General features: G+C 50.9%; 1 protein-coding gene across 1 annotated transcript in view; it reads right to left on the reverse strand.

Annotated features, from left to right (window-relative positions):
• Window positions 1–9,120, reverse strand: part of CYP17A1 (cytochrome P450 family 17 subfamily A member 1) — a 360,400-nt gene extending 351,280 nt beyond the window's left edge. The window contains exon 1 of the mRNA XM_086922704.1: window positions 8,791–9,120. Within this exon, the coding sequence (XP_086778830.1) occupies window positions 8,791–9,120 (330 nt within the window). The remainder of the gene's footprint in view (window positions 1–8,790) is intronic.
• Window positions 9,121–12,488: the final 3,368 nt, after the last annotated feature.

Below are 12,488 nucleotides of genomic sequence, written 5' to 3' on the forward strand. Positions count from 1 at the left end.
CCCGAGTGATGTGGTGGTGTTCCCCAGTGATGTGGTGGTGTTCCCGAGTGATGTGGTGGTGTCCCCGAGTGATGTGGTGGTGCACCTGAGTGATGTGGTGGTGTCCCTGAGGGATGTGGTGGTGTTTCCGAGTGATGTGGTGGTGTCCCCGAGTGATGTGGTTGTGTCCCCGAGTGATGTGGTGGTGTTCCTGAGTGATGTGGTGGTGTTCCCAGAGTGATGTGGTGGTGTTTCTGATTGAAGTGGTGGTGTTCCTGAGTGATGTGGTGGTGTCCCGAGTGATGTGATGGTGTCCGCGAGTGATGTGGTGGTGTTCCCAAGTGAGGTGGTGGTGTCCCTGAGTGATGTGGTGGTGTCCCTGAGTGATGTGGTGATGCCCCTGAGTGATTTGGTGGTGCCCCTGAGTGATGTGGTGGTGCCCCTGAGTGATGTGGTTGGTCCCCTGAGTGATGTGGTGGTGTCCCTGAGTGATGTAGTGGTGTCCCTGAGTGATGTGTGGTGCCCCTGAGTGATGTGGTGGTGTCCCCGAGTGATGTGGTAAGCCCTGAGTGACGCAGTAGTGTCCCCGAGTGATGTGGTGGTGTCCCTGAGTGATGTGGTGGTGCCCTGAGTGATGTGGTGGTGCCCCTGAGTTATGTGGTGGTGCCCCTGAGTGATGTGGTGGTGCCCCTGAGTGATGTGGTGGTGCCCTGAGTGATCTGGTGGTGCCCCTGAATGATGTGGTGATCTGGTGGTGCCCCTGAATGATGTGGTGGTGTCCCTGAGTGATGTGGTGGTGCCCTGAGTGATGTGGTGGTGCCCCTGAGTGATGTGGTGGTGTCCCTGAGTGATGTGTGGTGCCCCTGAGTGATGTGGTGGTGTCCCCGAGTGATGTGGTATGCCCTGAGTGACGCAGTAGTGTCCCCGAGTGATGTGGTGGTGGCCCTGAGTGATGTGGTGGTGCCCTGAGTGATGTGGTGGTGCCCCTGAGTGATGTGGTGGTGTCCCTGAGTGATGTGTGGTGCCCCTGAGTGATGTGGTGGTGTCCCCGAGTGATGTGGTGTGCCCTGATTGACGCAGTGGTCTCCCCGAGTGATGTGGTGGTGTCCCTGGGTGATGTGGTGGTGCCCTGAGTGATGTGGTGGTGTCCCCAAGTGATGTGGTGGTGTCCCTGAGTGATGTGTGGTGCCCCTGAGTGATGTGGTGGTGCCCCTGAGAGGTGTGGTGGTGTCCCTGAGGGATGTGGTGGTGTCCCTGAGGGATGTGGTGGTGTCCCTGAGTGATTTCGTGGTGCCCCTGAGTGATGTGGTGGTGCCCCTGAGTGATGTGGTTGTTCCCCTGAGTGACGTGGTGGTGTCCTTGAGTGATGTGGTGGTGTCCCTGAGTGATATGTGGTGCCCCTGAGTGATGTGGTGGTGTCCCCGAGTGATGTGGTGTGCCCTGAGTGACGCAGTGGTGTCCCCGAGTGATGTGGTGGTGTCCCTGAGTGATGTGGTGGTGCACCTGAGTGATGTGGTGGTGTCCCTGAGTGATGTGGTGGTGTTTCCGAGTGATGTGGTGGTGTCCCCGAGTGATGTGGTGGTGTTCCTGAGTGATGTGGTGGTGTTCCCAGAGTGATGTGGTGGTGCCCCTGAGTGATGTGGTGGTGCCCATGAGTGATGTGGTTGTTCCCCTGAGTGATGTGGTGGTGTTCCCGAGTGATGTGGTGGTGTCCCCGAGTGATGTGGTGGTGCACCTGAGTGATTTGGTGGTGTCCCTGAGTGATGTGGTGGTGCCCCTGAGTGACGTGGTGGTGTCCTTGAGTGATGTGGTGGTGTCCCTGAGTGATGTGGTGGTGTTCCTGAGTGATGTGGTGGTGTTCCCAGAGTGATGTGGTGGTGTTCCTGATTGAAGTGGTGGTGTTCCTGAGTGATGTGGTGGTGTCCCAAAGTCATGTGATGGTGTCCGCGAGTGATGTGGTGGTGTTCCTGAGTGAGGTGGTGGTGCCCCTGAGTGATGTGGTGGTGCCCCTGAGTGATGTGGTTGGTCCCCTGAGTGATGTGGTGGTGTCCCTGAGTGATGTAGTGGTGTCCCTGAGTGATGTGTGGTGCCCCTGAGTGATGTGGTGGTGTCCCCGAGTGATGTGGTAAGCCCTGAGTGACGCAGTAGTGTCCCCGAGTGATGTGGTGGTGTCCCTGAGTGATGTGGTGGTGCCCTGAGTGATGTGGTGGTGCCCCTTAGTTATGTGGTGGTGCCCCTGAGTGATGTGGTGGTGCCCCTGAGTGATGTGGTGGTGCCCTGAGTGATGTGGTGGTGCCCCTGAATGATGTGGTGGTGTCCCTGAGTGATGTGGTGGTGCCCTGAGTGATGTGGTGGTGCCCCTGAGTGATGTGGTGGTGTCCCTGAGTGATGTGTGGTGCCCCTGAGTGATGTGGTGGTGTCCCCGAGTGATGTGGTATGCCCTGAGTGACGCAGTAGTGTCCCCGAGTGATGTGGTGGTGGCCCTGAGTGATGTGGTGGTGCCCTGAGTGATGTGGTGGTGCCCCTGAGTGATGTGGTGGTGTCCCTGAGTGATGTGTGGTGCCCCTGAGTGATGTGGTGGTGTCCCCGAGTGATGTGGTGTGCCCTGATTGACGCAGTGGTCTCCCCGAGTGATGTGGTGGTGTCCCTGGGTGATGTGGTGGTGCCCTGAGTGATGTGGTGGTGTCCCCAAGTGATGTGGTGGTGTCCCTGAGTGATGTGGTGGTGCCCCTGAGAGGTGTGGTGGTGTCCCTGAGGGATGTGGTGGTGTCCCTGAGGGATGTGGTGGTGTCCCTGAGTGATTTCGTGGTGCCCCTGAGTGATGTGGTGGTGCCCCTGAGTGATGTGGTTGTTCCCCTGAGTGACGTGGTGGTGTCCTTGAGTGATGTGGTGGTGTCCCTGAGTGATATGTGGTGCCCCTGAGTGATGTGGTGGTGTCCCCGAGTGATGTGGTGTGCCCTGAGTGACGCAGTGGTGTCCCCGAGTGATGTGGTGGTGTCCCTGAGTGATGTGGTGGTGCACCTGAGTGATGTGGTGGTGTCCCTGAGTGATGTGGTGGTGTTTCCGAGTGATGTGGTGGTGTCCCCGAGTGATGTGGTGGTGTTCCTGAGTGATGTGGTGGTGTTCCCAGAGTGATGTGGTGGTGCCCCTGAGTGATGTGGTGGTGCCCCTGAGTGATGTGGTTGTTCCCCTGAGTGATGTGGTGGTGTTCCCGAGTGATGTGGTGGTGTCCCCGAGTGATGTGGTGGTGCACCTGAGTGATTTGGTGGTGTCCCTGAGTGATGTGGTGGTGCCCCTGAGTGACGTGGTGGTGTCCTTGAGTGATGTGGTGGTGTCCCTGAGTGATGTGGTGGTGTTCCTGAGTGATGTGGTGGTGTTCCCAGAGTGATGTGGTGGTGTTCCTGATTGAAGTGGTGGTGTTCCTGAGTGATGTGGTGGTGTCCCAAAGTCATGTGATGGTGTCCGCGAGTGATGTGGTGGTGTTCCTGAGTGAGGTGGTGGTGTCCCTGAGTGATGTGGTGGTGTCCCTGAGTGATGTGGTGATGCCCCTGAGTGACTTGGTGGTGCCCCTGAGTGATGTGGTGGTGCCCCTGAGTGATGTGGTTGTTCCCCTGAGTGGTGTGGTGGTGTCCCTGAGTGATGCGGTGGTCTCCCTGAGTGATGTGTGGTGCCCCTGAGTGATGTGGTGGTGTCCCCGAGTGATGTGGTGTGCTCTGAGTGACGCAGTGGTGTCCCTGAGTGATGTGGTGGTGTCCCTGAGTGATGTGGTGGTGTCCCTGAGTGATGTGGTGGTGCCCTGAGTGATGTGGTGGTGCCCCTGAGTGATGTGGTGGTGTCCCCGAGTGATGTGGTGGTGCCGCTGAGTGGTGTGGTGGTGCCCCTGAGTGATGTGGTGGTGCCCCTGAGGGATGTGGTGGTGTCCCCGAGTGATGTGGTGGTGTCCCTAAGTGAAGTGGTGGTGTCCCTGAGTGATGTGTGGTGCCCCTGAGTGATGTGGAGGTGTCCCCGAGTGATGTGGTGTGCCCTGATTGACGCAGTGGTCTCCCGAAGGGATATGGTGGTGTCCCTGAGTGATGTGGTGGTGTCCGTGAGTGATGTGGTGGTGCTCTGAGTGATGTGGTGGTGTCCCCGAGTTATGTGGTGTTGTCCCTGAGGGATGTGTGGTGCCCCTGAGTGATGTGGTGGTGCCCCTGAGGGATGTGGTGGTGTCCCTGAGTGACGTGGTGGTGTCCCTGAGTGATGTGGTGGTGTCCCTGAGTGATGTGGTGGTGTCCTGAGTGATGTGGTGGTGTCCCTGAGTGATGTGGTGGTGCCCCTGAGTGGTGCCCCTGAGTGATGTGGTGGTGCCCCTGAGTGATATGGTGGTGTCCCTGAGTGATGTGGTGGTGTTCCTGAGTGATGGAGGGTGGAGTTGGAGGGTGGAGTTGGAGGGTGGAGTTGGAGGGTGGAGTTGGAGGGTGGAGATGGAGGGTGGAGTTGGAGTTGGAGGGTGGAGTTGGAGTTGGAGGGTGGAGTTGGAGTTGGAATTGGAGGGTGGAGTTGGAGGGTGGAGTTGGAGGGTGGAGTTGGAGTTGGAGGGTGGAGTTGGAGTTGGAGTTGGAGGGTGGAGTTGGAGTTGGAGGGTGGATTTGGAGTTGGAGTTGGAGGGTGGAGTTGGAGTTGGAGGGTGGAGTTGGAGGGTGGAGTTGGAGGGTGGAGTTGGAGGGTGGAGGTGGAGTTGGAGGGTGGAGGGTGGTGTTGGAGGGTGGAGTTGGAGTTGGAGGGTGGAGTTGGAGGGTGGGGTTGGAGGGTGGAGTTCGAGGGTGGAGGGTGGAGTTGGAGGGTGGAGTTGGCGTTGGAGGGTGGAGTTGGAGGGAGGAGTTGGAGGTGGAGTTGGATTTGGAGGGTGGAGTTGGAGTTGGCGGGTGGAGTTGGAGGGTGGAGGTGGAGGGTTGAGTTGGAGGGTGGAGTTGGAGGGTGGAGTTGGAGGGTCGGGGTGAAGTCTATGGTCCCGGATACCTGTTGTGTGGTACGGACAGGGTGCAAACTCCACACCTGTAATTAGCCGTGCTGTGCAGCACCCCCACGCCAGTGCTGCGCCATTACAAGTTAAACCTCATTTACTTCCTGATGTGAGCAGTTGATAAATGGGAGTGGGAGGGACTGTGTTGGATGGAGGAAGGGGTGTGGAGCAGGTCCTGCTGTGGGGTGGCAGGGGCTTAGTTCATGCTCCCCCATTGTGTTAGTCCGGGTAGGGCTATGCTTTTGACCCAGCCGCTGTCCTATCCTGCCCTTATATTATTTTACCACTTAGATGGGTGGTAACGCACGCCCCTGCGCAGGAGGGCTTCAATCCTTCAGGTGCGCCCCTTCAAAGGGCCTCCATTCAGCCCAAGTCAAACTATACCAGTGACAGGGCCCCCTCCTCATCTTCTGCAGGGGGGGCCATCATTTTGCGTCACTGCAGTGGGGCCAACCAAGGCATCATTGGATACACATGGATATCCCTTTAGCCAGCTTGTAATCAAAAGTGTGCATTACTGGTTAGGTCGGCCGCAGAAGGCCAACCAGTCACTGCGCACTTAAGAGTAGGCAACCACTCCTCCCCTGCCCTGCTCCGAGAGCAGAGCAACCCCCCCCCCCCCCCCCCCAAAGCAGCACAAACAAAATGATTATAACTGAAAGTTATCACTTTATGTTTCTACTTCTCAACTACTTGAAAGCATTGGGGCGACGCTCCTCCGTCAGAGCGGAGAAGCCACCACTGATTTACAATGAGATTGCAGGACATCTTTGAATCCCAGTACTCGCATGCCTTGCTCATTTTTTAGCAAAGATTTATCGAATTTTCTTCTTCATGATCTGTATCTCACATACCTTAACTATGTTGCACGACCATTTTGTTGTATGATGCATACTCTTGTAACACCCACCTAAAATTGTAAAGCGCTCTGATACCCACCTGGGTCAAGTTTGCACTGTATAAAACTTTCTAATATTAATAATATTAATAATTGACCTGTATAGGTGTCTGTTGATGTTTGTTGTTGCATGTGTGGGTCTCAACGTGCCCGTGTAGGGTCCCATTGAGGGTACACACACTATACATATAGCCAACCCCCTTCGCTTTTTCAACGATTGTTTATGTTGCTCTCCTCTGTAGAAACCCATCATGGCTCCCGTCTGCCAGCTCAGCAGGAGCACAAAAGAAATCAGTGGTTACAAAACTGAATATTATTTAATGAACGGTTGTTTAAAAAGAGAAATGTGTTGAACTGCAAAACATGTCTTTAAAAGGTAGTAGTACTATTCAGTAAAAATTTAAAAAGCAGTGGAATTAAGTTTCCGTTAGTTCTTGCTTTCTTCGAGCTCTGCTGACTAGCGATTGAATTTGAAATTGAAGATCAATGTCCTCAACACGTTTCAAATGTATTTTTATTGTTTCTCAAATATTAAAAAAACTCGAATATTAAATGGAAATGTACTGTTTTGTTAGCTGGTGGTTTTTGTGCCCCACCCACCAATGATTTGTAAAGCATGTGTGTTTTACTGAGGTGGTGTTTTGTTGCAAATCTGAAATGCCACATCCGTCCTACAATATTTTGGACTTAAATGAGCGGGCACCCTCCTGCGACTGCACAGTAGAGTAACTCACATGTTCAGAGGCAGCAACAACTTTATATATCACATGAGACTATTGACCATCGGAGAGCACCATGACATAAACGTTCTGACCAATATTAACAGATTTCCGATGACAAACCTTACATAGAGTATAATTTACAGAACTCATCGGCACAGCACAGTCTCTGGCGTTGGGAATAATGAACAAACAAACGCATAATATTCGCTGAAAGTCACTGCACGTATATGTAAATGAGTCTCATGTATATTCATTTTCCAAATCGTGAACATCTTGATTGATTTTACTATTGGGTGTGTGAACGAGTCCAGGCACACATTGATGGACTGATGTTCTAGGATAGCACACGCTGGTCAATGAACAGCGCCCGGACACTATCAGCTTTTCGTAGTCACATGAACTAAGTCAGAGGACGTGAAACACATTTGGCCAGAGTAACAACGTTTCTTCGTGTTGAGGAGGCAGAATCTGAACACGGATTCCTACGTCTTTCACATGGCTGCTTAGCACCCAATCTTACTTTGTTAGTATGGTGAGTGAGTGGTACCCGAGAATTGAAGATGGTACATTCCGAGCTGAAAAACCAACGACTACAATGAAGGAGGCGCTTACTGAGCCCTTTGGTCTGGGGGGAAGCTCACTCAGCCTTCTGGTGTTTGAGGGAGAACTGATGACTGTAAATGCATTTTTGATGCATCACTGAAGACTTAAACCTCTTTCACGTGTTCTATTTTTACACAGCCAACGGGAAATGTAGCACTTGCCCAGGGTCACACAACATGGTCGAGTTTTGTTGTTGACTTGCAGTGTAGCTCTTCAATTTGAATATTGCCTGGCTGAAGGTTGCTATTGAATGTTTGCGGAGTATAAGCCTGTCCTTGAATCCGGAAGGTTATTGCTAAAACGGAAAGTGCTGACATCTAATCAAAGGAGTAATAATGACACTGTATCAAATCTAACGTCCGACAATGTAAATACGTTTCTATTTTAAACAGCTTTGGAGTCAAATTGTACCCTGGATTTTTTTATGCGGGTTTTATATAGAGAGAACTCGACTCTAAGGTATTGGAGCACTTATTATGGACATCAGTTACTTTCCACAAGGTCACATTCCTTTTTTTTGTCAGGAGGGGAATAAGTGCTTTGCCCACATGTACAGGATATTAAGCTGATGCTGAGATTGAACCTGGTCGCCTAGTTCCAAAGTCGGCAGTTCTGGCTGTTCACTGGTTCAACATAGACCCTAGCTAGCTGCTGCACAACAGCGCCCCCACCTCTCAGCAGACCCAACCTAGTGTACTTCAAGAGATACCTCGGCAGCATTGACATCTGATACACATATCCCAGTATACCTGTGCACACCACTGAACCACCGATCACTCGTGATGTAACCATAGCACTCACTATTCAGACAGGTTAGCTTGTTCCTGAACACTTACAAAACTTAGTCCACGTGCGCTTTGATATTTACACATAGAGCGGAATATTTACTACCATTATGTGTAGCATGCAAATCGGGTGCAAACTGTTTATTTAAAATGGATTTAGCACTGAAAAGTAACCGGCAAGTAACGAAAGCAGCAAAGGTTAGCGCTGCTTTGCATTACTTTGCATCAAGGAAAATTCCATGGGAGGTACGTGTGCATTCACATGCAACCACCCATGGTTAATGATGCAAAACTCTATCTATTAGAAAAACGTAGACAGGGTTTTCTATTTTAAAAAAAAAACATGTTGACATTGTGTTATTGAAGAGAAAGCCTTTTATGTCTCCAGTCTTTTTCCGACTTTGAATGTGGGCTGCCCTGTACAGCGCACATATCAAGTAGGACCCGTATGTTAGCCTAAGCATAGCATTTTGTACTGGCAGGGTCGGTAGCCTTTCAGTGCAAAACCTAAGGTAGACTTGACGCAAACTCTTTTGCACTAAGGTGCAAAGGTGTGTGCACGGCACTGTCCGCCTGAAAGGGCGCCAGCGCCAGGCAGGGAGTTGGATAGTGTAATATCTCTTCAGATATGGTGCTTCCTGAGAGAGAAGTCTCAGGCAAGGCAAAGGAGTAACTTTGGATGCTGCGCCGCGTCGAGACATTTCAGTAAATACCCCTAAACTCCTTGCTGTTTCTGTGGTGCAACATAGAATGCACTTTTCAAACATCTGCGCACGAGATAAAGGCGGCTTGTGAACTCACCGAGCGAGGTCTTCCTGCAAAGACCTTCCCCTTCTTCAGGAGCACCTCCCTGGCGTGCTCGTGGCTGTTCACCATCACCACATAGAAGGAGCCCATCTTCAGCGAGTACAGGCTGCCATACTTCTTCTGCAGCTCGCAGAACAGGAGGTGAGGCTGCGAGTGGCTGCCCAGGTGCAGCAGGCTCCCGATGATGGGCAGGCTGGGCAGGCTGGTGGGGTACCTGGCCTGCTGCACCTTGCGGCCCGCGGTCCTCCAGAGCGCGAACAAGGCGAGCCCCAGCGTGAAGAGCGCGGCTCCCAGGACGAGCGTGGCGCCGCTGGCTCCCTGCATCTTTCGCCCCGAGGAGGAGTGATGTCCGGAAGGCTGCGAGCGGCAGAGCGGCCCCCATAAATACGCGGGGCCTCCCTCTCGCGACCAATCAAGGGAGCAGAGATAATCAGCACAGAGAGCCCGTGTCACACCTCGAGACCGGCCTGTTTCATGCCGGGTGGTCCAAGCGGCATGAGTTAAAAAAAAACCCTGAGAGACGACTGGATGTGACCTGCTGTATGGCGACATCTCCTTTTATTAGGAATCTAAAACAAAAAGATACAAGTTCATTAAGATAGAAAAAAACAAAATCACTTTGGAGTGTCACTTGTAAAGCTCACAGTTCGTCCATTAACTCACTCCTTACACGTCATTGCGGAGAAGATTTCAAAACGTTACCCTAGTTCTTTCAATGAGCACCTTAGACCACAAAGCGGGCCTCTTGCCGCTGAAAAACACACAGACATAAACATCACAGTGATCGCCCTGGCCTCTGGTCACTGCTTGATGTCCTAGGTTTTACCCACTTTTGGAAGGTAGGACTGTCTTCTACTTGGAGATCTGGTGAGAGGCAATTCCATAATTGTGGAGCCTGAATGAAGGAGTCTTGACTCCCGCCCCACTTAGTCCTCACTTTCTTATGGTTTGGGCCATTAATGTAAATTGTACAGATCTAAAAGCTCTGGGACTTAATAAAGGACTTAAGAAAGCTTTTTCTATTCACAGATGAACACTTGTTTTTTCTTCTAGATTACTTAATGGCTCAGGCAGGCAGATCTAAGCACTATTCTCTGCCTCCCAGGCAGACAATGCAGTGCCCCCTTTGGTAAGGAATGAACAAATTACTTCCAGGTAATATTCATTACTCTAATCATAGTCCTCCTCGTCCTAGCAGTTACGTATGAGGCCGTCCGGCCTCCTGATACAGAAACGCTACCCAAGCTATATTCTAGTTTTATTAAAATTGTCACAACCAATGAGCATAGATGCCTCTCCCACCCCAGTTCTTCCTGTTGTTATCAAAGCCACACATACTTTTGTCTCAGGAAGGGAGGGAAGGGTGGCTTGCTGCTAGGATAAGGTGGACTGTCCTAAGGGTACCCCTACCCCTACGTCTGTCCTCATCCTAGCAGTTACATATAAGCAGTGAATACAAAAGAGAATTATATGATGTAGAAATAATATATGAACAATGTATCTAATTGACTGAATAACCAACCTTTTCAGTATCCTTGGAAAATCTAATTTGTGGTGGGACAGAACGGTATTATATGATGCCCACTTGGCTGCTCTACAAATTTCTTCTCCTGCCTTTGCCCATGAAGCTGCCATTGCCTTGCCCAGACGTTCAACCCTAACGAAGCATAGATTTGGGAAATGGTTTGTCTCACCCTTCTGCTAATGGTGGTAGTAGAGGCTTATTTCCTTTTACTAGCGGAGCCATAGGAAACAAACATAAATTGGGAGGATCTGAAAGCTTTTTTTTTTGGCCAAAGAGATCAATAATGCTCTCCGTACATCTACAGAAGATGAAATATAATTAGAAACATTAAACATTGGAAGAACAATCTCCAGGTTAGTATGAAAGGATAGACGTATCAAGAGAGGGAGAGGACTAGAAAGCTAGTCCGTATCCCCGTGGGTTTATATGTGTTATCAAAGAAGACTAGCTCAATACGACTTTTATTTTAGGACTCTGACTCGTTTTGTCAGTGGACACTTTGTTGGTGTGTTCATGAAGCCCTCAACCACCAACCTAGTTGGTGGCATGTTTCATCATCGAGCCCACCCAGTAACACCTAATGTGTTCCGGGTGTGCTTCGACACCTGATTACAGCAGAGTTGGTATTTTACTGAGAGTGCAGTGTGGGGTGTTAGTGAAGTGACAGTTAAAACGCCTTGGCGAGGATCCCAAAACCCGAGGGTAAATTAAATTTTAATGACTGGGCCGCCATCAGCGGTTAAAATAAGGCTAGGGGATGTTAAGGTGGTGAGTTACGACCTCCTACATCCATGTGTTGGTCGACATGTTTCAGCCAGTGCCTTAAGATTAATCTGGATTTCCTCAGGACCTATTTAAAATAGTGCTGGTGCAGACTAAAAAAGGTGGGTTTGTGTAATACAGACTATGTGTTACACTCGCTAGGGTGTTTTTCTAGGTGTGAGAGGGGGATTCCCTTCTCAAGCATACCTGAACATACAACATATAAGACATAGACAAAACATATAGGTAAAAAAGAGTCACTTAGCATATAGTTGCAAAGTCATACACATCGTGATTTCCGGGACTAAAGTGCATGGGGGGTAGACTATAGTCGGCTAAGGTGTAATGGTACTGGTGGTACCATTAGGGTGAGAGTCGCATTCTAATTAGGCGTGGAGTGGCTAAAGCACGGGTATCACACAATAGTAGTACATAGTGTGATTAGGCGTAAGTAGTGGTTCTTACGCTGGGTATTAGCAGTCAATGCTTCCAGGAGTGAAGCGGCAAGGGGATGACCCTGTCAGGAGAAAAGGTTGGCCACTGGAGTTAGGAGACCTGTAGGGGAGGAAATACGCTTACCCATAGTAGATGAGGTGATCGTCATACTCACAGCCTTTCTGGACAGAGCCTACTGGGTACCTGTAACGCCGTCTTCACACTCCGGTCAATTGCGCTTGGATTCTCTGTTCGTTTTGATATGCCTCTTAACGAGCAAACTAGTATCACCTATGCGTGGAAGGAAGCGTAGAAAGACTTCACGGGCGTGCAGTGTGCCAGGCGCGCATGCGCGTTGTCTGCCGCTATGAGGAGGTTTTGTGCATGTGCAAGCGGTAGGTGAGCCGCGCATGCGCTGTGTGTAAGGCTGTGGTTTTACTGATCGGAGCATGCGCGGTAGCGCGTCTCTATCAATCTGGCAATTTGACAATGCTCACGATGGTTAGGGTGGGCAAGGAAAGGCCGTTGTAACACTGAAATTGTCAAGAAACATGACAGCGCCGTATGCTGCAGGCTATTGAAGTTAATATATAGTTAGTCTGGTGAGGACCAAAAACTCCGCACTATTACAATGTTCACAGAGCTTGGGGGGGGGGGGGGGGGGGGAGGAAATATGAACACAGTGATGGTGTGTCAATGTTATAACAGCGCCGTATGAGTGCTGAGGGTTAACACATAGTAGCACATGTATGTTGCTGGCGCTGTGAGGGTGCAGATTATTGATGTTGAAGCACATCCCCATGGGTGACGATGTGTCAAAGTTTTAACAGCGCCATATGAGTGCTGGGGGGTAAACACATGACAGCACAAGTGCGCTGCTAGCGCGTGGAGGGTCCGGACTAATGATGTAGCACATCTCCATGAGTGCGCTGTTGAGTGTAAAGGGTTCCAGTCTAGTTCTGTTAAGCGC

Source organism: Lissotriton vulgaris, chromosome 5, assembly GCF_964263255.1.
Source record: "Lissotriton vulgaris chromosome 5, aLisVul1.2, whole genome shotgun sequence".
Taxonomy (NCBI): Eukaryota; Metazoa; Chordata; class Amphibia; order Caudata; family Salamandridae; genus Lissotriton; species Lissotriton vulgaris.